The 24,590-nt window shown below is 37.8% G+C and overlaps 1 protein-coding gene across 1 annotated transcript in view; it reads right to left on the reverse strand.

Annotated features, from left to right (window-relative positions):
* Positions 1–6,249: 6,249 nt before the first annotated feature.
* Positions 6,250–24,590, reverse strand: part of TTC8 (tetratricopeptide repeat domain 8) — a 37,886-nt gene continuing 19,545 nt past the window's right edge. The window contains exons 8-15 of the mRNA XM_088539732.1: positions 19,128–19,213; positions 17,592–17,679; positions 14,779–14,889; positions 12,939–13,078; positions 11,060–11,234; positions 9,717–9,839; positions 8,613–8,696; positions 6,250–6,883 (exon numbers count right to left, since the gene is read on the reverse strand). Coding sequence (XP_088395858.1) covers positions 6,767–6,883; positions 8,613–8,696; positions 9,717–9,839; positions 11,060–11,234; positions 12,939–13,078; positions 14,779–14,889; positions 17,592–17,679; positions 19,128–19,213 — 924 coding nt within the window. The 3' untranslated portion in view covers positions 6,250–6,766. The remainder of the gene's footprint in view (positions 6,884–8,612; positions 8,697–9,716; positions 9,840–11,059; positions 11,235–12,938; positions 13,079–14,778; positions 14,890–17,591; positions 17,680–19,127; positions 19,214–24,590) is intronic.

Here is a 24,590-nt window from a genome sequence, read left to right on the forward strand (position 1 = left end):
GAGCAGTGTGAAGAAAAGGTGTGTTATGGTGCCTGCTGCGGTGTCTCAAAGCTGTGCTCAAGAGCGGGGACGGAGAACGTTATTTACTGCGTGCACCTCTTGGAGACTGAGGTAACAGGACTGCTTACGTTCCCTGGAAAGGCTTCAAATCTGCTATGTTGCAAGATGGTGAGCCCTGAGATACAGGGTGCTCCTCAGTACAACATGAAACTGTTATTTCCATTCCTAGCAGCCATGTGTAGGTTTTCTCTTACTCTTCTTTGTACAGGAGATTGTGAGCTTGAGTTAAATTTCATTTGTCCAAAAATACGAGGCACTTGGAAGAAACTTGCTCATGGTGTGTGTTACTTTATCTAGTGCCCTTGGCTTACGGTGGCGGAGTCCACCACCATGAAATGATACGAAGTTGCATGTGCTAACGTGGCATCTGTCACTGGGTACTGCAAAAAAAGAACAACTTTCACTTCCTTTCCAAATCAAGTGTCTGTCATTACTCAGGATTTGTTTCAAGCCTAAGTTATGGTCTCACAGAAAAGGTATCAGTTCTTGTGCTCTTAATTTCTGGTTATTGAGATATTGGTGCATCTGAAACTCCTGTACATTTAACTACTCCTGTAATTCTGAGTTAGAATTGCTGAGTACATCTGACCTTTCTTTTAAAAGACGATAAAGTTGTACAGTAGATAACATGAGACTTGTCACATAATACCAGTCGTTTGAATGGTTCTGAGCTTTGGTGTGCAGAAACTTAAAAATAAATCCTTTTGGTGAAGATAAACTTTATTAGCACTACTGTATATCATAGCTGTAGCTGCAAAGTGTAAATGCCCTAGGTACTTTTAATCACAGGGAGTCCCATTACATTTATTTCTATTAATATATTATTCTATTTATTTCTATTGATTATCCATGTTTTGCAAATATTCACACACTGTCCCTGCAAAACAGGGTTTTCCACGCAGCCTTCTCAGTGTCCAGTTCCTGGCCTGAGGAAACTCATGAGGAGCTGTGGGCTTCACTGCCAACAGCCACTCTCTGATCTGAAGACCACGCAGGTTATTTGTGGTTGTCTTGGACGTCTTGCACACAAACGATAATAACCCCCCCTGCATTGCACTGCAGAGATTTTTGGTATATGACTCTGGCATTCCTTGTGGTCCTCTGCTTATTCACTTGCATTCCCAGGATTTATGTTAAATTAAAAACTTGTGTTCATCCAAGTAGCTACCACTTAATACCATAATAAATAAATGCTTGGTAATGATAGGGCCTTGTAAGCCTGTACCTTGAGGTAATGGAGGGCTGCAGGCAGAAGTAAATCAGAAATTCTAAAGCTTTTTCTGTGGGGCTGCCCACAGGAATGTCTTTGGAAGAACACGCATTAAAGGCTAGGATAAATGCATAGATCTGTTTTAGTTCTCCTACTGATTTAAAAACAAACAAACAAAAAACAGTGATCATATATTTAGAACATGTTTTTCTCTGAGCCCCATACAGTTGGCTTATTCAGAAGACCTAAGAGTAATTGTAGAATATGTTCATAATATAGCTTATTTTTTCTGTGATATTTTACAAACAAATAGACCAGAATCTCTAATGGAGGATCTTGTGACCCTTGGTCGGGATGATCTGATTGTGTTGTATATAAGGATGGTTAATATTTATAAATATGCTTGACATTATTATAGCATATAGACTAGGCAATATATGGAACTGGTAGTAGTAAAAAAAAATACTACATACTACTGAGGCTAACACTTAAAATCTTGGCAATTGCTTTATGGCTATTTAAACTTAATAAGCTAGAAATGAGAAAAAAAATGCTGCAGAGGTCTGCTTGTGGGAGCCCAATTTCCTAGCTCTTAATGAGTTTGCCCTTTCCGTAGCGCTTAGCAAGTCTGTGTCCTACTGTTTCTCACTTTTTTTCACGGCTTGGAGACCTACCTTTGAAACAATATATTTAGTTTCACAGATAGTATCTGTCAAAAAACAAACAGAAGATGGAGAAAACCCAAATCTCTGCATGCACTGATATATTTAAACACACAATTATACATAATGTATTAGGTGTCAGAAAGAGAGGTCTTTATATTAACTTAGTGGTTCGAAGTAAAATCATCTTGAAGTAAGATCTCTCTCCTTTTTATTTATTTATTGATTGATGTATTCCATACAAATCTAGTATCTGCATAAGGGTATAGCTGATAAAGACTTTCTATGACACTTCTGTAACATTCCCAAGAGAACAGGAAAGGCTGTACTCTAAGCAAATGGTGGAACTAGCCCATCAAAAGGAGAAGCTAAGTATACTGCTATTTCACGTAATTCAGTTACCATCACGGTATGTTTGCTTGGTAGCTTTTGCTCCCCATGATGACATGTCTCCCAGATGTAATCCGCTCACAAACATTTCTGAGGTCAGATTCCCAAACTGTGAGCTGCAGAGCCTGGGACTAGGAGGATGAGCAGGGCACCTCTCCTACCAGTGCAGCAATTTAAGTGTTATTGCAGGGTGACTGCAGAGGTGAGCTTGGCTATGCCTTAAATATCAAGGTTTCTTGGCTTTTGCTTCATTTATGTTCTAAAGCACTAAAGCACTTAGAGGAATTTAGTTTTTAGTTATTTATAGAGGAAGGGTCATTCTCCCTGTTCGCTCATTCCTAGTGGTGGCTGGGATATCCGTATCCCTGATACTCGGAGGCCAGCAGAGCCCAGCGGTGCGGAACTACCGAGATGTGAGCACAGGAATCACCTGCAGGGCACGAGGAGTGCGGGCTGCCCCTGGCCCTGGCTGCCTGAGGCGCTTCGTCCTGTGTGATCCCAGGGCGACTCCACATCCCGTGTTTTATTCTGCAGTGTGTTTGGGCAGCCTCATCGGAAAGCATTAGGGAATCTGCTTTCAAAACCTCCTCAGGGAGAGGGAGGAATGGGATGGGGGGTCTTACTGTGTTTTTTTTGTTTTTTTTTTTTCCTGCTTATTTAGTTTTCTGCTATATAGGTGCTTTTCCCTTCCTCTCCTTGTTGAACTGATTTTTGATAGCAATTTAGACTTCCCAGCTCTGCCCTTGCCCACGGGACATGCTTGATACCAAACAGTAAGTTTTCACAGCAGCTGCTTCTGGTTTTATGGGTTAATAACTGCCCAGCCTGGTTCAGACCAGCCAGTTTGTGCTAGGAGGTCTTGGAGTTCCCTAGCTCGTTCTGCCTTTGATAGGCCAACAGTGTATTTGGCCCCAAAATGCTGCCACAGATGCCATCTCCACCCTCTTCCTCCACTGGCGACTGTGACACGGCCACTGCAGAGGTGAAGCAGTTAGGAGATAAGGTCCATCTAACAGGAGACAACACAGCTCTGGTCCTGCTCGCTTCCCTGCAGCAGAGCCCAGTGCTCCGAGTGCCCAAGGCAGGTGCTGAGGAGCTGCTCTGTGGGTGAAGGAGAGGAGGCTACCAATGAAGTTGAAGTCAGCCTTTACAGAGGAAAGGCACTTGTGGTAGAGAGTTGCTAAATATAGAATCTTCCATGGGCAATGCTGTGATGTGTTCTACAGCAAAACGTGATGCTGCTCTGACAGATGAGCACCAGTCAAGCACAACCTAGGCTCATTAAGAAGAGTAACTGGCTTACAAGTTTCGGCTAATGTTGTATCTGAGATCAGACTGAATGGCACAAAAATCTCTCCTTCTGGCCTATAGGCAGAATAAGAGAATGGGATCGTTATTCAGTCTTCAACTGACTGAACGGGTACCTGATAGCAAACTTGTCCTCTTCAGTATCTGTGAATTCTGACCAATTTTAGCCACAGTTGTGTGACTGGTGCTATGACTTAAACTTTTCCCTGCGGTTCTGCAGAATAACCCAAATCCAGTCATAATACTAACTGTTTAATATCAACTTTCAAAGGGATTAATCCATCATAAAGAAGCCAGTAAAAAGGCTGAGACGGGTTCACAGCAGCAAACCTTTTCTGAAGGGAAGTAGAAACTTTTAAGACCTCCTGGCAATCTGCTTAAAAAAAAAATTGTCTCCTCATATTCTATCTTTTACTCCCAAAGGACTTTTTTAAAATGCTGGCTTATCACAGCTGGGGCTGGGCGACTGGTTAGAGAAAAAAAATATTTCTGTGCTATGGAAATGGCGCTGCCGCTACTAAGGTCACACTGTCCTAGGAGGGTTGTGGGGCCGAGCGCGGCGCTGGGTCACGCAACGTCGTGCCGGGCTCACGGAGGGCACTTTGCCCCAGGGGCTGCCCATTCATCTGTTCGCTGGAGCTCACCCTGAATTAACATAAAACAAAATCGAAAGATTCTTCCACCACAAACAGGCTGCCTGGTCATCTGTTGTTTCATTGTGCTGCTGTTCTCACTGCCACATTTGGTTTGATTTGCATGTGTGCTAGTCATGAAAAAAACATTGCAATACCCTTGCTTTGGGGTGTACAAGGTCAACAAAACAAATACTCAAAATACAGCACAGAAAATAACTGGAATGGCTTGCAGATGCTACATGTTATGGATTAAAACCTTTTTAGGTCCTCATGTAGAAAATTGTCCCTCTTTCTTTTTTTTCCCTGAAAACACAGAATATTTCTTACCATGTATTGGCCTCTTAATCTCCACACTTAGATCAATACTGAAATAGTAATCACGTCAGATCCAAGTTCTAAGCAGTGCAGTTTGCTAAAAGGCAAAGCTGTTCAGGTCATTAACTTGACAGGTTATGAGAAACTACTGAGCTGCCACAAAGTAGATTAAAAACTGAAGTTTTCCCATTAGTTTCTTTCTAATTCATGTAGAAATAATCTCACTTACTAAGCAATTTAAAAATATCTTGAATTAATAATATGACACTCAAACTCTCAACAGTTGCGCACAAACTGCTTAGACAAACATGTTCATGCTGTTTGATAGCTTCCTTTGTTTAGCATCAGCAACCGGAAAGATATAACTGCAATAGATGAAAGGATGGAGGTTCTTTACAAATTCTGCATTTCTAGCAGAAAATTGTGATTTTAATTAGCTAGTGAAGGTTATTGATAACTTTCACTCTGTGAAAGTCACTCTGTGACAAAATTTTGACAATCTAAATACATGTGGAAAAAGTAATGCTTAGAAATGCTCCATCTATTTACCCAGCAACATTGTTTCTGCAGTTCACAGCATGTTGTGTCATCTGTTTATATTGTGTTGTGAACCCCTCACCTACAGACTGCTTGGTAAGGCAGCCCGTGGATCATAGAATCATAGAATCATAGAATGCTTAGGGTTGGAAGGGACCTCTAGAGATCATCTAGTCCAACCCCCCTGCATACGCAGGGACACCTAAAGCACGTGGCACAGGACTGCGTCCAAGCGGGTTTTGAAGATCTCCAGAGAAGGAGACTCCACAACCTCTCTGGGCAGCCTGTTCCAGTGCTCTGTCAGCCTCACTGTTAAGAAATTTTTCCTTAAGTTCCTATGGAATTTTTGATGTTTCAGTTTCCGGCCATTTCCTCTAGTCCTATCAGTGGCCACCACTGAAAAGAGACCATGACCGTCCTCTGCACTCCCTCCCTTGAGGTACTTATAGACACTGATTAGATCCCCTCTCAGCCTTCTCTTCTCCAGGCTGAACAGGCCCAGCTCCCTCAGCCTCTCCTCATAGGGCAGATGTTCCAGGCCCCAGAAGGATAAACTTCTCTGAGCTTTCTGTATCTATCTTTACCATCTACAACATTCATGGAAAAATAAAGGTGGAAAAGTCATCAAGAGTAGAGAGAAGAGGAAGACATCATAACCATAAGCATTTTAGGACTGCTTCCTAAGTCAAGAAAATCCTTTAAGTATCACAGGAACATGAAATGATTTTAAAGGCCCATTTCAGAATGTGCCATTTTAGAGTATCTTCACATCCCACATTTCTTAAAGGCCTTTATAAAAGGTCAGGGTGGGAAATCATGCAAATTTATGCTAGCTTGAACACAGAGATGTGTGGTCTAGACAGTCTTTGGCTGTTTGTTGTTACAAGTAGTGTTGCTGTAGTGACACTGATGCATGTAGTTATTTAGCAACCATGCTATGGGTAGTAGCTACTACTGCAAGTTCCTAAGCAGCCTGTTCCCTTGCTGACATGAAGATTGCACTTTCCTCTCAGGAGGGAAGCTATTACCGTGCTGTTCAGTATCAGTTCTGCTGAGTTTTTCAAAATATTTCGAGAGCTTTGACTCTTCAAGGCAATAAGGATGTAAATTTGTGTAAACAAACGAGACAAACTATACAAACTGAAATTTATTTTATTCTCCTGGTACAACAAACAACAGATGAACCACTTCTTTGCATGTGTATTTTACACACATGTTAAGTACTTCAGTAAGAAAACACAGTATCAAAAGCCAGGTTTGAAAACCATTTACAAAGTATTCTTACTCGATGCTGCTTGACAGATTGTCACACAGGAATATCTAATTTTTTTCTGCAAAAAAAGTCAGAACAAAACCTTAAAGAAGTTCATTAATATCAAAGGGAGACTTACTTGCTAATATACAAGGCAACTATTTAAAGCTGTCCCAGTGGTAATATCTTGCCACTCTTACGTTCTCTCTTCTGTGTAGTTGCAACACATATTCTGGCTGTATTTCTAAAAGTGATAATGTTCAAAGTTGACACAAACTAAATAGGAATCTTAAATCTTTTCTGCTACTCACAGGTTTTGCCACAAGCCGTAGTTTTAAATGTATTAGGCATCGACTCTGCCTGATTTTGAACTGCTTTTACATAATAAAAAATGTCATCAAAGCATAGCAAAGTGCTCTCTTAACTGTTTGAGAAGCTGCTGTGTATCAACGTGGCCTGGAAACGCTTCCTCTGACTTCTGGGCAGCTGTGTAACTCCTTTGAAGATCGCCAATCTGTAAAGAACAAACTCACTTTATAGAGCCAAGCATTGCAATATTTCTGCCATGTATTCTGTGCAGTATATTTTTGCTATTCACAAATGTTTAAACATAGCAGGTCTTGAAACTGAATAGATGAGCCTGGTACATTATGGAAAATTTTGAACTTAGTGTTATTTTCCCTCCCCCTTTAAGGAAAGGGGACAAACTGCAAGTGGGGGGAAGCAAAAAATAGCAGTTGGATTTGAAGGGAGGGGAGTTCATCAAGACAGTGACTTTTATACGTCCCTACTCAACTTTTTGGAAACTGCATAACAAGGTACATAAAGCCTAGTGCTAGAAGCAAAGAGAATAAAGAAAGAAAGAAAAGAAGGGTTTTAAACTCCATATGAGTGTTGTCTTATACAGAGACAAGATAGAACCAGTCAGCAGCACTAGCTTCTGTAAAGACAGCAACTCCCTGTGACTTCCTGCTTCACAGGGAGGAGCAGGACAGTGCTACAGAGCTGCTGAGCTGTAGGCTGCCTTTCTGCTGCTTTTAGAAGCAGGCTTCCACATGGCTCCCTATCCTGGGAGTCTTTTTTATTTGTTCCTAAATAGCAATCATTTTTGAAAGGGGAAAGTGTACATAACAGCATATCTCAGAATGTGAGTTCAGCAAAAAAGGGACCAGAATGTTTGGGAATGATAAGGAAAAAGCTACCGGAAAAGACCTGGGCTGCCTACATGCAAGTGACTACAGAGCTACAGTGCAGCAGGAATTCTCTGCAGGGGAAGAAACCCAGGGTCCTGGCCGGAGAGCGTATGCTCCATAAACCATGGCCTTGCACCCACATAACCACACAAACCAGGGCCTTCCACTCATGTACCGACCGCAGGAGCGAGCTGCCCAGCGCCATGCAGCAGGCTGCATCTGCCTGCTCCACAGCCAGGGCAGTTTCTCTTTCTCTGTGCAAAAACTACATAATCATTCATTTACAGACTACAATTTGCTCCTTAATCAGCAAGTATAAAGCACAATTATTCCAAACTATCCTGTGTTTCACATTGGAGAGGATATGCTTATAAATTAATGGATTATTCTCTTCCTGACACATATACTGAAGTATCTGTAGGAACTGGGCTGCCCACACAGCATATACTCATAACAAAACATTTAAGGCACAGGCAAAGTAATTTCTTTCTGTAAAATTTCAGAATATATACAACTTTCTCCTTATTAATAGGAATAAGGATGTCAGGTACCCTGTTAATTCAGTGTCTCATGCTCCCCTCATGAAAGAAATAATTAAACACATAAAATTCAGAAGTCATAAAGCTGAACATAATTTTCTTCTGAGATAACTAAGGTCATGGACTAAGTGATATTCTATCATTAGTGGTAAATTACCTGATACTACTCACTTCATGTTATAAAAAAAGCTAATGATTGTAAGGAAGTAGGTGGAATTGTTAATCTTCTGTGCATTTGGAGAAATACTAAAATTCCAGTATAGTTATATAAAATGTTAAATATATAGTTATATATAACTATCTAAGTTGGCTTTGCCTATTCTCAAAAACAAATATTTTAATGACTATTTTCACTCAAAGCTGCTAGGTATTAAAATGAAAATGTAACTTTAGTTTTATCTTGAGTTCAGTGCTCTGTATTACCTATTTGGAATATTTAAAATAATAATCAAACCCAGCCATCCCATCCAAGGCTCAGTTTTTAGAACACAAGAGCAGGGTAGCACATTACCTTCTCTGAAAGTGTTGCAAAATTAAAATGCGGCTCATACATATGAGGTGCTAAAGATGAAGCAGTCTGTAGCAAAGCTCTTGCCTGTGCAAAAAAGAAAAGAGAAAAAAAATCAAAAATGTAGTGAAATATGTGAGGGAAGGTGACAAGAGGCTGATGCATCCTTCTTCATTTTCTAGAGAAAACATGCTGGGTTCTGCGTAAGCCTTTAATAACAAAGTCAACTTTAAATATATAATATTTTATATATATATATATATATATATCTAGGACATCTAGGTATAATACAGTTTATTAGGACTGAAATAAATAAAACTCTTGGCTAAGCTAAAAGGGCTGTGTTGGGAACCATGTATTTCTAAATATGAAATAGTATATTCATTACCAAAAGAGAATTTCAAGTCCTGCTGAATTTGCCCACTGCCTCTGAAAGCACGTGTATTAATGATTCACAATCATAAGCATTCCTGAAAAGCTAAGTGACATGATTTTCACACTCCAAATTTGCAATGAAAGCCTTTATCTTGTTTTCACACTTCCTAAAAAGCTTAAAAAAATACCGAGATCAAGGTGAAATAGATAACTAAGTAAAGGAAAATACATTAATTATGCCTCTTATTTATTCTCCCTGCAAATTTGTTCCTGCATGATGGAAAGGGCTTGAAATGGCCCAGAGTCCTGCTCACCACAGTGTTTGGCGAGCAGAATTTTCCTTGCTTGCTTTCCTCAGGGCTGAAGGGAAAACCGGAAAGTGGAGAGGTGTGGATGTGACTAACCTCCCAAATGACCCAGCATTCTGGGTCGCTCAGCCTAATTTGTCCAGGCTCCTGGAGAAATGACAGTAAAATCCTTCCCATGAACGAGAGACAGAAAAATGTTTAGGATTGGCGTATATTTTTAAACATCATAAAGGGGTCTCTTTTGAAGATGTCAAGCTTGACAGTACTCTAAGCACTAAACAATCTACTCGCTCTCTTTTCTGAGTAGCAAGTTAGTAGTATTAGAAAATACTAAAGAGTTGGGGAACATATCAGATCTTTTAAAAACATCTGTAACTATCTGCAAACTATTTGGGAAGGCAGAGATAACTTATTTAATACCCACCTGCTCAATGTGACCTTTTCTCATTTCCAGCACAGCCAAGTTGTTGTAAGCCTCTGCGTGGTCATTGTTGTTAACCAATGTTAGCTTGAAACACTGGTACGCCAGATTCACATCTCCTATTCCCTAAAAATAAGGTTGTATTTTAATTTGTCAAAAGATTTGAAACAACACATGTCTGTTTTGTTGTCTTGAGTATCTTTTCATCCATATGCACTGCCATGGAATACAAATCTCAGCAGAAACATGCTGATTAGAACCATATGTGCTTTCTTCCCAATTCCTCTATTTCTTATTCATTAACAGAAAGAATTTTCTCTCCAGCACAGCCATGATCCAAGTGAGATTCACTTCATCTAATTTAACTGCTTGGTGACTAAAGTGTCATCTAAAGATAAAGCTACATGCTACCTTATAAACTCAAAAGAAACACCCAGAGACACATCCGAAGACAGCCATCTCACCTCTCTATATGCAGATTAAAAAGGAACATATAATTCCAGCCTTTAGATGGTTAAAATTAATGGGAATAAAACTTTCTGTTTTGAGGAACTGACTACTCCTTAAAGCTCTGGTTTTATGACTGACTGATACATTAAAAGTGTCAAATGCTGAAAAATACACGCACATCGGGTCAAACTGCAGTGCTCTGGAAGTATAAGTTAATGTGTTTATCATAGTTCCAGTACAACCAAGATGAAAAGGTTTCCCACTGACCTAAGTTAAAAGATAATAAGCATCTGAATGGAACTCATATTAGGAAGCTATCAAAAAATCATTTGTCCAGAACTTTACTCTGGATGTGCAGCTTAAGAGAAATCTAACAACTTCTAGAAGAGCATCTGAAAATGTGCAATGAATATAAGTTAGTTAAGTAGATAGGAAGTTAATAATTTTTAACACATATTACAAAATATTTCTATTGCTGTGCATAAGACAGAGCAACCATATTGTGTACAGCACTTTAATGTCTCCTATGTGCTCCTGAACGATCTTGATTTTTTTTTTTTTTTGGTCAAATTAGCTTATATTGCATCAAAGGCCCAGAGGTTTGTATGAGTTACAAATTTTTGGAAAGGAAGGTTAAAGATAGTAGAAAGAGTGCATCTTTTAGCAGGAGAAAACCACGTTCTGTGAAGACGCACAGAACTCTTCTTTTGCTTCTTTCTCTCTCTGAAAGAGCAAATAAATCTTAATTAAATTTATACTGCACTTTATCCTCTATTATATCTGTTTTATACTTTATTTCATGCTTGGGCAATGATTACATCCAAGCTATTCTTTTTTCAGTTACTTTTTCATTTTGTAATATATTTATTCAGAAAAGTTCTAAGTATTTTTCATACCACAGCAAGATGTCCCAAGTTGTACCACACATCTGCTGTCTCCTCTTCATTTTCAGCCAAAGAAAGTGCACGTTCAAATGAAGTTAGTGTCATATCATATTGCTGGGCATAAAAGCAACAGAGGCCAAGATTGTTAAAAAGCTGACAGTTGTAAATACCCATCTGCAGGAGCCGTCTGTATTAAGAGAAAATATTTGTTAAATACATTTTTTGTTTTCATTGCAGATACTGTTTTTTAATTACATATACAGGCTAGAGTGTGTCTATAAGTACCTCAAGGGAGGCAGTGAGGAGGATGGTGCTGGCCTCTTTTCAGTGGTGGCCACCGACAGAACTAGAGGTAATGGCCACAAACTGAAACATCAAAAGTTCCACAGGAACATAAGGAAAAAATTCCTAACAGTGAGGGTGATGGAGCACTGGAACAGGCTGCCCAGAGAGGTTGTGGAGTCTCCTTCTCTGGAGATCTTCAAAACCCGCTTGGACGCAGTCCTGTGCCACGTGCTCTAGGTGACCGTGTGTGTGCAGAGGGGTTGGACTAGATGACCTCTAGAGGTCCCTTCCAACCTTAACAATTCTACGATATTCTATGATAATTTCTATTTAAATAATGCATTTCTCCTTTTTCCCAGTTCCCCAGGGTGTAATAGTTAAGTACATTATTTTGCTGTTTCAGACTTTTTTTTTTGTTATGGTCTTACACTCGGTAAAGGTTGTTTGAACCCAGTGCAGGGCATTTTTGAGTAGCAGAATCATAGCTGTGTAAAACATTATGTAGATCAGAAAATTTTTGACTTTTTGACTGTGCCATATGATCTGACTTTACTGTTACAGTCAGCGTTGTATGCAGACTGCCTCTTTCTCCATCTCTCCTCTCCCATCTCTCAGCTGAAATCAAGCTGTAATTTCTGAAGTTACTTTTATAATAATCCCCATTTTTTTTTTTGCTCAATTACTGGCATACAGCACTACTCTAATTACTACTTACTAATTACTCTAGTAATTAGTAGTACTAATACTACTTACTAATTACTACTACAAATCTATATTTAAAGCATAATCCACAAAACTGGTTCAAATCAATTGTTTAACATGTGTTTGAGGAGATGTTTTATAGAAATTCTGTTTATTAATATTTACAGGAAAAACTGGTATGCTATGAGGTTCAGGGAAAAATCGCCTGGCTTTCTGCAGCATGACATTTGCAAACCTAAAGCATAGAAGAGCTCAGGTACTACAGAAATGACATGGAAGTGTTTACATTGACTTCATCTGCTCTAAGACTTGGCAACATGAGTCAGACTCCTTTGCACTCTGACTTCAGATGAAAGTAGCATCGTATAACACTGTCTTTTTATTGCTTTCATAGGGGGAACCCCAGCCCACATTCAAGCAAAGGATTCTGTGGTCACATCTCTGCTCATGACTTCAAATGGAGCATTTCAGAGACTGTTCCTTTTCAAGGGGCTAAATGGAAACTCCATGCATCTCCCCAGTGCAAATGATGTTGAGAGAAAGGCCCAGTGTTCTCAAACTCCCTCACACTGTGAAAGATTCCTTATTTCTTATTTATTAATGAGATAATCTACTGTTATGATAATCTTCTATGCTGATAGTTCTGCATACACTTCGCCTGCAATGATTACAAGTTTTTAAGAGAGATGTAATTATCACTGGTAGAGAAGATGCTAAGTTGGTGTGCTGATTATATGGTGATTATTTCTACAAATGCATGCTTATCGTCTATTAGTCTTATTCTGCTACAAGTATAATACTCTTATTTGGTTATCTGCATATCAAAACCCAACCCTTTGCATTACTCTTCCATGTGTCCACCTTTCTACGCCCTGATTCCCCCTCTCCCTCCAAGTTTAGATACCTATAAAACCGCAGCGCTATCTCGGGCTGGTCTGAATAAAAGTGGTTACTGCCAATACATGCAATGGCTTCCACATGAGTATTGTCCTGTTTTAACACATCTTTGTAGTACTCTGCAGCTGAAGAGATATTGTTCATTTCCTATACAAAGCAGAAAAAAAAAAAAAGATTAATTCTCCTTTGTATCACCATTTTTATTATGAAACTTGTTAAAATGTCCATCTACAGAGTGCTTGCTCCTGTATAGTGTATCCTGTGTGGTACTTAACTACCTGTGGTTAATTACACAGGCTGTGCTATTCTCCGATCAACGCAACATCACCAACTGGCATCTCCACAAGCGACATACCCACGTCCAGGAGAAAGGTATTGACTGCTTCTCAGGACTAGTTATACCTGTCATAACTGGATACCACTGGTACAGTGAATGCTGCTCAGCTTGGCATGTGCAATGGGCATGTGCTACTTTTGGTACAATGTCTCATGATAAATAATATTGTACAATTGATTTTTACTTTCAATGCTTTGTAAATAAATTCATGAAATGCTTTGACAATAAATGAGAATGTAATTGCATGTGAACTATTACTGAAAACAGAAATAGTGGATTAATTATCAACATTTTTATTTATTAGTATGTGCCGGTTAAGACAACTGTTTTGTATCAAAACACATGCCTGTATGTACACTAGTTGGAAGATGAATTAGTCATCTAAGCAAAGTCGTACAATTTCTGAGGGCTGAAAGTCACCAGATGACCCACCACCAATTAGAATAAAGCAAATTTAAACGGACAAAAATATTTTTGGATTTAGAGAGGAATATTTTCTAAGTATGTGCTGTAGATTCACTATACTCTCTATCTGACTAAAGAATAACCCTGCACTTAGGTATCAGCGCAAAGCTGTATCATGCCAAGTATATGCTATTCCTTAAGAATTATTTACAGAGTTATGAAATGTTTTGCATGGCTCTGCAAAATAATATCCATATTAAAAACTGCTTAACAATTCAGAAAGAAAGACCTCAAAATTTATGCAGCTATTTTCTTCCTTGCTAAAGGACACAAAGCATTTAACACGAAAATGGATTCATTCCTAGGGGTTAAATGAGAATAAGAACAGGCAAAAATGTCAAGTATGGATGTAGCCAAAAAAAATACAGCTTTGAACAAAATATTTGTTTTGGAATAGCATCATTATCAAAACTTGGTGTACATATATATATATATATATATGTATAAAAAAGTCTGCTGCTTTGCTGCTTGATATGAAAATACTTATTTTTTTAAATTCAAAAGATATGGCTACCCACCTAAAGCAAAACCATTACTTTAAAACTGGTCATCTTTAAAATAAAATCCGCTTCCTAAAGTATGAAACATTCACATTCCAACTGTTCTTGCTGGCTTAAGAAATTAACTGTGACTTACAGGACTAATAAGGACAGCAGCACTAATGAAGAGCTCTGCAGACGATTTTGCTGTTTCATCCTGCCAATAGGCTGTTGATGACTCAAGCAGTTAAAGTCCAGTGAAAAATATATGAAGTAGACATAGCTACATGGATCACCTGACAACGCGGGCTCGCTTCTGCGTTTCTGAACAAGAAAAAGCAGCATCTCACTGGTGTGATTAACCAGTCGAACAAAAAAGCCTGCAAGGCTTCCCTGACATTACTTTGGTAGCTTCTTTGTGCAATGTCATCTGGTTTGCATTAGTGATACTGGAAATTAGTGTCGTTCATTTTTCATGACCTTACAGGAATATTGTATGATTGTCTCTTCTTCTTGCTTGGGCAGCTACCCGTGACCACCCTGCCCATTGCATAGTTCGTACGCACCTCATAGATCCTGGCAATCCCACAAAGAAGAGCCACTTCCCCAGGAAATCGGTCTAAACCTTGCTTGAAAAGGTTTAAAGCTGTTACAGGCTGATCCAAGCGCAAATATACCTAAGTAAACAAAACATGTATATAAGGTCACATGTCTGACGGGGTAGGCTGGTATTGCTGTTGGACAAGGGAGGACACATGGAAGGAATGACTCTGCTCCCTTTATGCTGTAAACTATTAGCAAACATGGTAAACAACATTGGGAAAATAACTGAATTAATAATGAATAAATCTCTGTGATGGTGATAAAAGAAGCTAATAAGAATAATTACATTTGCCTTCTTATCATCTAGACATTATTAATTTATATGGACACTATTAATAAACCAAAAAGTATCTTATTATACCGTAACATCAAAATAATATACCTTGACGCTGAGACACTATTAATAAACCAAAAAGTATCTTATTATACCGTAACATCAAAATAATATACCTTGACGCTGAGGTGAAGGCAGTTTTTCCCAGTCATTTTGCTGCTACCACTTGCATGTCCCATGCTAAGCTAGGGAAGCAATTTTTTTTTCCTAATTCACTCCATCTGTAGATGTCACTGTATCTAAAGTAGGCTTCAGATCATTTGATATAATATTTCATTTATAAACTGTGCCATAGCCTCTGATGGATTTAATGTCTGCATTAAATTTTAAACTTTACATGAATATCTCCATTGTGGCTGTCATGCTCCATTCTCCTTTCTTTAATCACCATTTGAAGTTTTATTTTCTCTTAGCAACAGTTTTTACACCAAAATTGTTCACTGGAAAGTACACAGATGAAAGAGAATACATGATAGCTGGCTATAACTTTTTAATTAGGAGGAGCTTAAGCTGGCGGTTTTATTCATAAGTATTACACAAGTGACTGACTGACTTATCTGAGTTTAATTTATCTTAAATAAGTGTAGTAAGCCAGTGCATACTGCCACACCTTCAAATAATTCAACTTTTTTAGAACTAAGAGAATTTTAATTAACTTTTACCTTTTTTTTTTTTTTGATCAGCTGTGAAACACAGCCATCTTCCTATCCTCAAAGGAAAAAAAAAAATCAAAAAATGGAGGACAGGAAGCTCAGAGCTGTTTGCTTTTATCTTGTTGCTTGTTTGTTTATTAACTTAACATGCTTTCTGAGCATGCTGACTCAAGTCTGGTCCATGCTTCATCTGGAGGTTCACTCCAAAGAGATGCTCTTTACAAATCACCTATGCAAATGCAGAGCCAAGGCAACGTGGCCACTAACTCTATTAGAGTGTTATCCCCATGCCCACGCAGACCACGCTTCACGTTGCCTGGTATCCCCATGGTACAGCCCTTGGCGGGCAGGAGAAATGGAAAGATGGGTGCAACGAAGCTCCATGCACCACAGCTACATTGCGAGGACCTGCTCTGAAGAGCCCTGTACCTATAATCACTTCTTAGCTTTAGATGCTAAATGCAGTGTGGCTGTATTTTCTCTTTGGAATCTCTATCATCTCTGGTAGAAATATCCCATTTCCAGACTGATCTGCTGGCTCATGGAATACTTTGTAAAGTTGCAGCATTCCTGACGTATAAAAAGTTTTTTTTTTTTTTAAGCTTTCTTTCAACCTTATTTTTCCATAAGTTATATTTCAAGAGATGTACAAATGAACGTAACTAGAAAACTAACTGGTGCCATGGTGTCTAGTTCACCCAGAACTTGATGCAATCCTGTTATTTTTCAATGGCTGTTTAACTCTAGCATTACAGCTGCTGTATTATTAGACTGAGCAGTAACTCAATGCCCTACTCCGTTGCCTGCCCACCCACAGTCCAACATAAATCATGTTGTGTGATGCCTTATACTTGAGCTAGCTGGTCTGTGCAGTGGGAGGTAGATGTTCAAATGCTGCTACTCCTGCTAGTGACTGAAATCTAAAATGACTTAGCTAAATTGAGTAAACTAACTCAAACAGCTGTCCAAAGACAAGTCTTCAGACACCAATGACAACAGTTTAAATTTCCAAATGTAAATTCCTCAAGAACTACAAAGGTACAGCAAATATGAGCCAGTACCATAACACAAATATCTGAATTACTTGCTAGTAATGATGACTTGTTTTGGACAGATCTGTGACAGCTGACTTGAAGGGAGATGATAAACAGCCATTGATTTCATCTTCTTCTAGCACTAAAGGAAGAAAAATGCAGTCTTAGTTTTCCACAGGCCATTTCTTTTTGAATGCCTTGGAAAATGTCTAGAATCTGACGTGTACCCTCACAAACAAGTAATTCCAATGCTTAGCTGTGCCAGCTGTTCTTTTAAAGCTTTTAATGCCTTTATTTTGACAGAGCATTCTCTCTTCCAAGGTCTCTGACTGCTTCCTGTAAGCTCCCCTTATTTTGTTTTTGCTTGTGAAACTAGGTTTCTGAGCTTCACTCATCACTTACTGATTTACTGCATTAGTTTCCTAGGCGACCATAGATAGCTACATTGTTTTCCATACTGAAATTCTAGTAATTCTTTAGCTGTATATCCCTCACCAGAGTTGAGTGCAAAGAACACAGTAAGGTAGAAGAAAGATTTTTTTTTTGAAGACTGAAAGATTCAAAATATATTTTCAAGCTATATACATCAGTTTGTTTTAGCTGTTAACATACATTGCCTCAAGTCTATGTGGAGGTCACACATTATAAATCTTTACAGTGTACTGACCTGGATGTTCAGCTATTCTTGTATATGGACTTTTCAGGGATAGGTTGGAATTTCACATCATTATGGAATAAGCAAATCAATGACTTACTTTTGCCAAATACAAGATTGTGTCAATCATGTCCTGTTGCTTGAGAGCCGACTTAAATTGTTTTTCAGCTTCTCGATACAATCCTAACCTAAAAGATATAACAGGTAAGAAGGCATGCATTTTTTGTGTTTCTTTTAAAATACACATATTCTTTCTAAATTACATTAGAAAACAGTGCACACTAAACCAAACAGGCACTAGCCAAAAGCATACTTATATTTGTTTGCATGTGGACAAAAACAAAACAAAACAAAACAAAAAACACTTTCATTTAGGTTACAAAGATAAGCATTGAAAAACTAGGAGAAAGGCAAATCCATGAACTCTTAAGCCTTCTGGTGTAGTCTTCTGCACCAGAAATTGGACTCTTCATGCAGACCACTTGTTGACTTGTTCTTAGGGGAATGCACGGCATGCAAGCCCTGCAGGAGCCTGTTTCATATCAAGAGCTCTTGTTTTGCAATACTCCATTACTCTGGAATAAACAGCAGTGATCCTTAAGTGCTAAATAAACTACAAAAAGTCTCAAAATGGGAGGTTTTATCACTTCAACAACAGCAAAAATGTGCATTTTCCTACATCCAAATTGCATTTCTTTCCCTCAGCCAAACAGCACATATACTTGGTGAGCAAAGAAACATAGCCAATGTCATGTAGCCAATATAATGTAATTCTGATGCTGGAAGCACATATGCCTGCTTGCATGCTTTACTCTCTATAGTACTACTCACAAAATCATGAAAGTGATGAATGACCTCTAAATTTTTTTAAAAATCAGCCTAATCTCCTTAAGAATGTCAAATAAAGGTTAAGGATAATGAAGAATGTCATTAGCTTAGGCATCTGAAATGGTTTCATTTCATACCATGATACAACAAGGAACATGGAATTTTAAAGGGCTAACTGCTTTGCATTATCAGTCTGCTCATACAAGTACTACTTATACAATTGCAAAGTCTGCAGATGACGCTAATGTTTTGTAATAACCAGTATATTCCTTGTGTTTTACTGTTGCTGCCCTCTCTTCAGAGAGTCACAGTTGTGTGTCACTGCTGTCAGCTGCCATCCGTGAGCCTTGCCTCCATCTTTCTAACTGTTCAGCATTTCCTGGGCAACACACAACTGGTGGAAGTTGTTCTAATATAAATCATTATTTCACTGAAGTTGAAACCTTCACTAACACATATTTTCTCAATCTAATATTGTAATTTTTTGGACAGTTCATTTTAATAGTAGTTCTTCGCATTAATTTACTGAATTTTCAGCCAGCGATTTTGAAGCACTTCATCTTTGTTAAAGATGCAAATAGTTCCGTTACTTAAAGGCAGGCACTGCTGGTGCCTTTACCTCAAGTAGTTGAGCATAATCTCCTCAGTTGTTAAAGGAGATTTAACTGTAAGTACAGTACTTGCCAACTAAATACATAGTGGTATTTCTTAATGTACAATATTACACAACAAACACAGCAGCTGTGGTCCAGCACCCATCCTCACTCGTCACAAAAAAGAAAGAGAAAAAGAAAGGAAAATGGCTTACCTGTAATAGCACTTCCCAATTTGGACTTTCCACCACCAGTCCTTGAACTGTGCATGCTCAGTGGCAAGGGCTGCCAAATCTAGAGCCTTCCAAAACAAACCCATCATTTTAACATTTTTACTTTTGTGGTTATACAAAGTAAAAGAAAAATGGAAGTAATCAGTGGAAAGATTTTTGTAAAAAGATAAATTTGAGCAAAGAGCTGTAGTAAATATGAGGAGGGGGCACTGTTTAATGTTTACTATCTTGAACAGTTTATGACATAAAAGAGCTGCAAGGATAATATGTCCCCATAAAAACATGCAATCCTAACAGTTTCTAGTAATTCAAAGAAAAAATATGAAATTAATTTGATTAGACTGCTGAGTTGCTGCTTCAGAGTATACATAATAATCACATGAGCTATCATTCCTTTCCAGTTTCTCATCCACCTTCACTACAGTTTCCTGAAAACAAGTAAAAACCTACTAGAATAAACAATTCAGTACAGACAGTCTGAAATATGGCAAGAATTTGTCATCTCATTATTATTATGAGGCTGCTTCTCTTTCTGGGAGCTCTCAGATGTGTTCAGTGGGAAATCTTTCTTTACAAAGCCTATGATGCAAGTAACTTTTCCATGAATTAAAATAGACAAATATTTTGAGAAATAGACGGCTATTGGAGATAGTTTCTAAAACTTCTTCCATCAGATATAGCTGAAAAGTAGGTATGCTAGCTAGGGATGTTTCTCATTAAAATGCAAATTTCATCATTTTGGTCAAAAATTGATGCCTGTTCTGTATGAAAACTTACCAAATAAGCAATTGTTAGTGCGCTCTCTTTTTTTTTTCTTTTTTCTTTTTTTTCCTTAATTTAGTTTTTTCTAGAACATATTAGAACCATGCTACATTTGATATTTCTGTTATAGGCATACCATCATAAATAAAAAGCTTTAAAGCAGTACTTTTACAACAAAGTATTCATTTTTTTCTTCATAAGCATTTTGCAGACCATAGCAGTTAGAAACTAGACTTCTAATAGAAGCATTATGGAAGTGTTCTGGTTACTCTATAGCAGAGGAACCAATAATTTCCAGGATAACATCATATGAATGCTTTAAATACCAGAAACAGCCTAATTTCGAGACATCTATCCATAGATATTATTCCTTTTTCTCCTGCTATTAAACAGGCTGCATAAACCTGACATTCAGGTATCGATTTGGCATAGTTCAGCAAAATCCCTGGAGCGAAGACAACTTAGTTAAGTTGACGTATTTTGGCTGTGTAGAAAAGAATAATTTCTTTCCAGTAGCAGTTTAAGCTGTGGAGTTGCACTTACTGTCCCCTAAATTGGAAAGAAAGGGTTGTCAGTCACAGCTTCTCTAATGAATAGAGAAAACTGAGGAGTTTTGAATTCACCAGTTCTTCCAGGCACGTGGAGACCTTGAAGTCCTCAGACTGGTGGATCCCATGGACCAAAGCTTATTTTAATTGACTGATGATGTTTTTTAAGGGCTAAATGCACAGTACAACCTCTGGACACTACAGCTATGATGGGGAAGGAGTCTGTTTCAAAACAAAAACTAGCAGTTTCCCTTCTCCACTTTCATCTGAAGCTACATAAGCAAATTTGTCCCAATACAGTTCAGTGGGAAAATTTTAGAAAGCACAACTATCCTTTCCGTAGCTCTGCTTTCAGCTTCCACTGGACTACCCTAATTATTTCTGATTTCTACTTTCAGCTGGCACTACAACAAAATCTTTTGATAATGTGGCCTTTGAAATATTAATAACTTGATTAAAATAAAATTTTAAAACTCAGAGCTTTCCCTTTGCCATGCCAATACCAATTGCAAGCACAATTTCCTCTCATAGTTTAAAACAAAACATTTAATTGCAAAGTTTAGGTACAAATCAATGTAGAAACTGCACAGCACATGAAATTAAAACCAATCCATAATAACAATAATAAGTGTTCTTAGACTCGTGGCACTCCTGTGCCTTTCTGAGTATTAGTGTAGTTGCATTAACAAGCAGTAAAGGAAGGTATCATGGATTGTGGATTACTCCTTTCACAAAATGGCAGATACTGTTATTTCTTCTTAAGGATTTTGACTTCTAATCTACATCTCATCAATTGTCCCAAAAGTTTTAATAACTGCAGGATAGTACTCATTATCTGGGAAAGCCAGTCTGCTGAAACTGCTACTCGATAGCACATTTAGCTTAGTTACTCCTGTATAAAGTACTCTCTATCAACAAATACATTAGCCCAGAATTAATGGTAGAAATTTATTTTACTCTCAGTTATTTTATTTGTACAGATAATGAATAAATAAATGAACCCCAATACTTTTTTTTTCTTTTTTTTTCCCTCTGGTGAAAAGCAGTTTTTATAAAGAATGGATCAGACTAATTTTAAATGAAAAGAAAGGAGATGCCTTAAATGTAGCTATATTTAACACTATCCTGAGTATTTTTTTTTACCATTACTCTCCTTAGTTCTCCTTAGTCTCCTTACTTCAGGATAACTACATTTTCCAAATTTTCTACCAGCAGTACCTCAGAATAAAGCAGCTTGTAGGCTAACAAGCCTTTACTATAGCACTGCAAAATTAAAATAAAAAATGTACATTTGTTGGAAACTTACTAATTTCACACATGAGATTGTATGCAACAAGAAAATGTGTATTCATACAAACTATAGTGTGTCTACTGCTGGCAATAATCGGCAATAATTTTTCTAGTGGCAGATATTGATTTCTTTATAAGTTGGCACATGATAGTTTATCAGAATGCTGAGTAAAGGACATCAGCCATAGTCAATTTAAAATAATTTCCTTTAGCAAGTGTTTCAGGATTTTTACAGTTTGTTTGTAAAACCGTTATACAAGTCCAATATAAACAGTTTCCTCTCAGAGAGTATAAACTTCAGACCGTTGAGAAGAACCAAGAAAACAACAGAGCTCATGACTATTGGCCCCCAAGTGTACAATGTACATTCATCGTTCTCTCTCAAGACAAAGCTTTTTGCCATCATTACTCACCTAAGAATAACAGCAGAATCCAGCATCACAGCTTAATGCTGAAATAAGTTAGTAGAAGCTGAACTGTTCTTGGAGAGGCATTTTAAACTGCCTGCTCTCACAGAATTTAGCCCCCAAAATGCCTTTTAGAAGTAGTTCAAGGAGCTGAGAAAGCCAGTTACTGAATATATATCAGTCCAACAGGAAACAAGTCAAGAACACTGATGGCTAAGGGAGTATTTTATTTAAATAAATTTATTTACTTTATTTATTTAAATAAAACTAATTTCCTAAAGAAATTAATTTAGGAAACTGTTTAATTTTTCATTAAGTAAAAGGAAAGAGTTTTGAATACATTTTCAAGGGCTCAAAAAAGCAGAGTGCTTCTTTTCCTCTACCCCTCAGCTGTTGTTAATTGATAGCTTATAGATGTATTTACTTTTAATTTGAACCAAATTCCTAGCACTGTTTTCCCAGTTGAATGCACATTGATTAACGCTATTCCCTGACTGAAACTGCTGAGGCTCTTTTTTCTTTCTCTAGACTGTCGGAATACCAAGCAGAACTGAAATGATAAAACTACCTTTGATTTTTAAATAATGACGAGGTTGAAAACAATTAAGACCATTCTAGATCAACAAAGTGACAAAGGAAGCATACTCTCTCTACTACTTCTGTGCTGTGATTGGAGACTTGGTCTTTGATGATCCTGGGCTAAAACTGCTATTAATTTGCTGGGAAACTGCTCATGAAAAGAAATAACCTGCTGCTTCGCTTTCCATACTCTTCTTCAGGTGAAGAATTCGCATTCCTTTTTTATACAGATTTAAATTTTGAGGCTAGGGTACTTAGAAAACATACACAATATTTTTTCCTAAAAGCCAGTGATCCTGGATTCTCATTAGGGACTTGAAAATACATCTATTATTATGTAACATTTTACAATTTTTTTTCAGAGTATCTAAAATTCTCTCTTCAGCCTCGAAATCCTGTATGTCCTTTGAGGGTAGCTGACAGGCATGCATGACCTCTTATTAAGTGATTCCTTATTCCTGAGAACTGGGTTCTCAGTAATGAACATCTTTTCATTATCAGTGACAAAAAAAAAAAACCACTTTCATAGAATCATAGAATCATGTGACGCTGTGCCATGTGCTCTAGCTGTCTGCTTGAGCACAGGGGTTGGACTGAACGATCTCCAGAGGTCCCTTCCATCCTCAACCCTTCTGTGATTCTTTGCGATTTGTGATTACTGGAAAAGACCTTCAAGATCATCAAGTCGAACTGCAAACCCATCACCAGCATCCCTGCTAAACCATGTCCCTAAGTGCCTCATCAACACTGCCAGGGATGGTGACTCCATCACCTCCCTGGGCAGCCTGTTCCAATGCTTTGCCTCTCTTTCCATGTAGAAACACTTCATAAAGTCTAACCTGAACCTTCCCTGGCACAACTTGAGGTCATTTTCTCTTGTCCTATTTTTTAATGCTTAGTATCAGAACAAGTAAATGTTAATTGGTATTTCTCTCTCACAGTTCTGACACTTGCACTTACTGGTGCAGCCATGTTTTGGATGATAGTTCATTGTAATTCAATATTCTTAAAAGTATTCTCCGCAATACATTGAAAGTTTGAAACTATAACTCCTTGATACTAGATTAAAAGCATCCTACTTCAGTACATTTTGAAATCATTCTGATCTTTGTCAATGCCAAGAAAAGGTTTTTTTTGTGTGTTATTGATCAACCAACCGAAAATGACAGAATCAAAAAAGCAACTTAGGAATTTAACTTCAACTCTAATCACTCTAATCATATGCCAGGAGTGCTGCAGAAAATTCACTGTTTACTCAGTTTCACATTATTGACATGAAACAATCCATACAAACTTTGAGCAGAAATTTTGATTCCATTTCAGCTGTGTACATAGACCTAACAGAGTAATCACACATTTTGACATTTTATTTAGTAATTTACTCCTGGGTAATCTGCCAAAAAACTCCTGAAAACTTGACCTAAGTATTTATGCAAGTTTAAACAATAAGTAACTGAAAATGATCTTGCCCATACAGCACAGTAACATAGAAAGAGCAGCTGAAGAAAGGTCTCAGCGTAGGAGGAAAAAAATGTATAATTAGATAAACTGTATTAATCCCAGAGCTCAGTACTGTAAATTCTTCAGTCCTGGGGCAAACTGTCAGATTTTGTAACAGAAGTTGTTAAAAATCAATGGGAAAAACTTTAATAGAATAAATGTTACAAACAATGGTATGGACAATATAATGTTTCCACTGGGACCACAATATAACTCACCTCTATGAAGTTTCACTCCTAGAGAGATCAATCTCCTGTTGATATTTTAATTTGCTGCAGTTTCGCCAAATACTTCTGATCCCTACCCTTCCTTGACCAAAATGTATAAGCTATCATCCCAATAATTTCAAATGTCCAGTG

Source organism: Tinamus guttatus, unplaced genomic scaffold (assembly GCF_059628265.1).
Source record: "Tinamus guttatus ecotype Peru unplaced genomic scaffold, ASM5962826v1 Tinamus_guttatus_pri_ptg000048l, whole genome shotgun sequence".
Lineage (NCBI taxonomy): Eukaryota > Metazoa > Chordata > Aves > Tinamiformes > Tinamidae > Tinamus > Tinamus guttatus.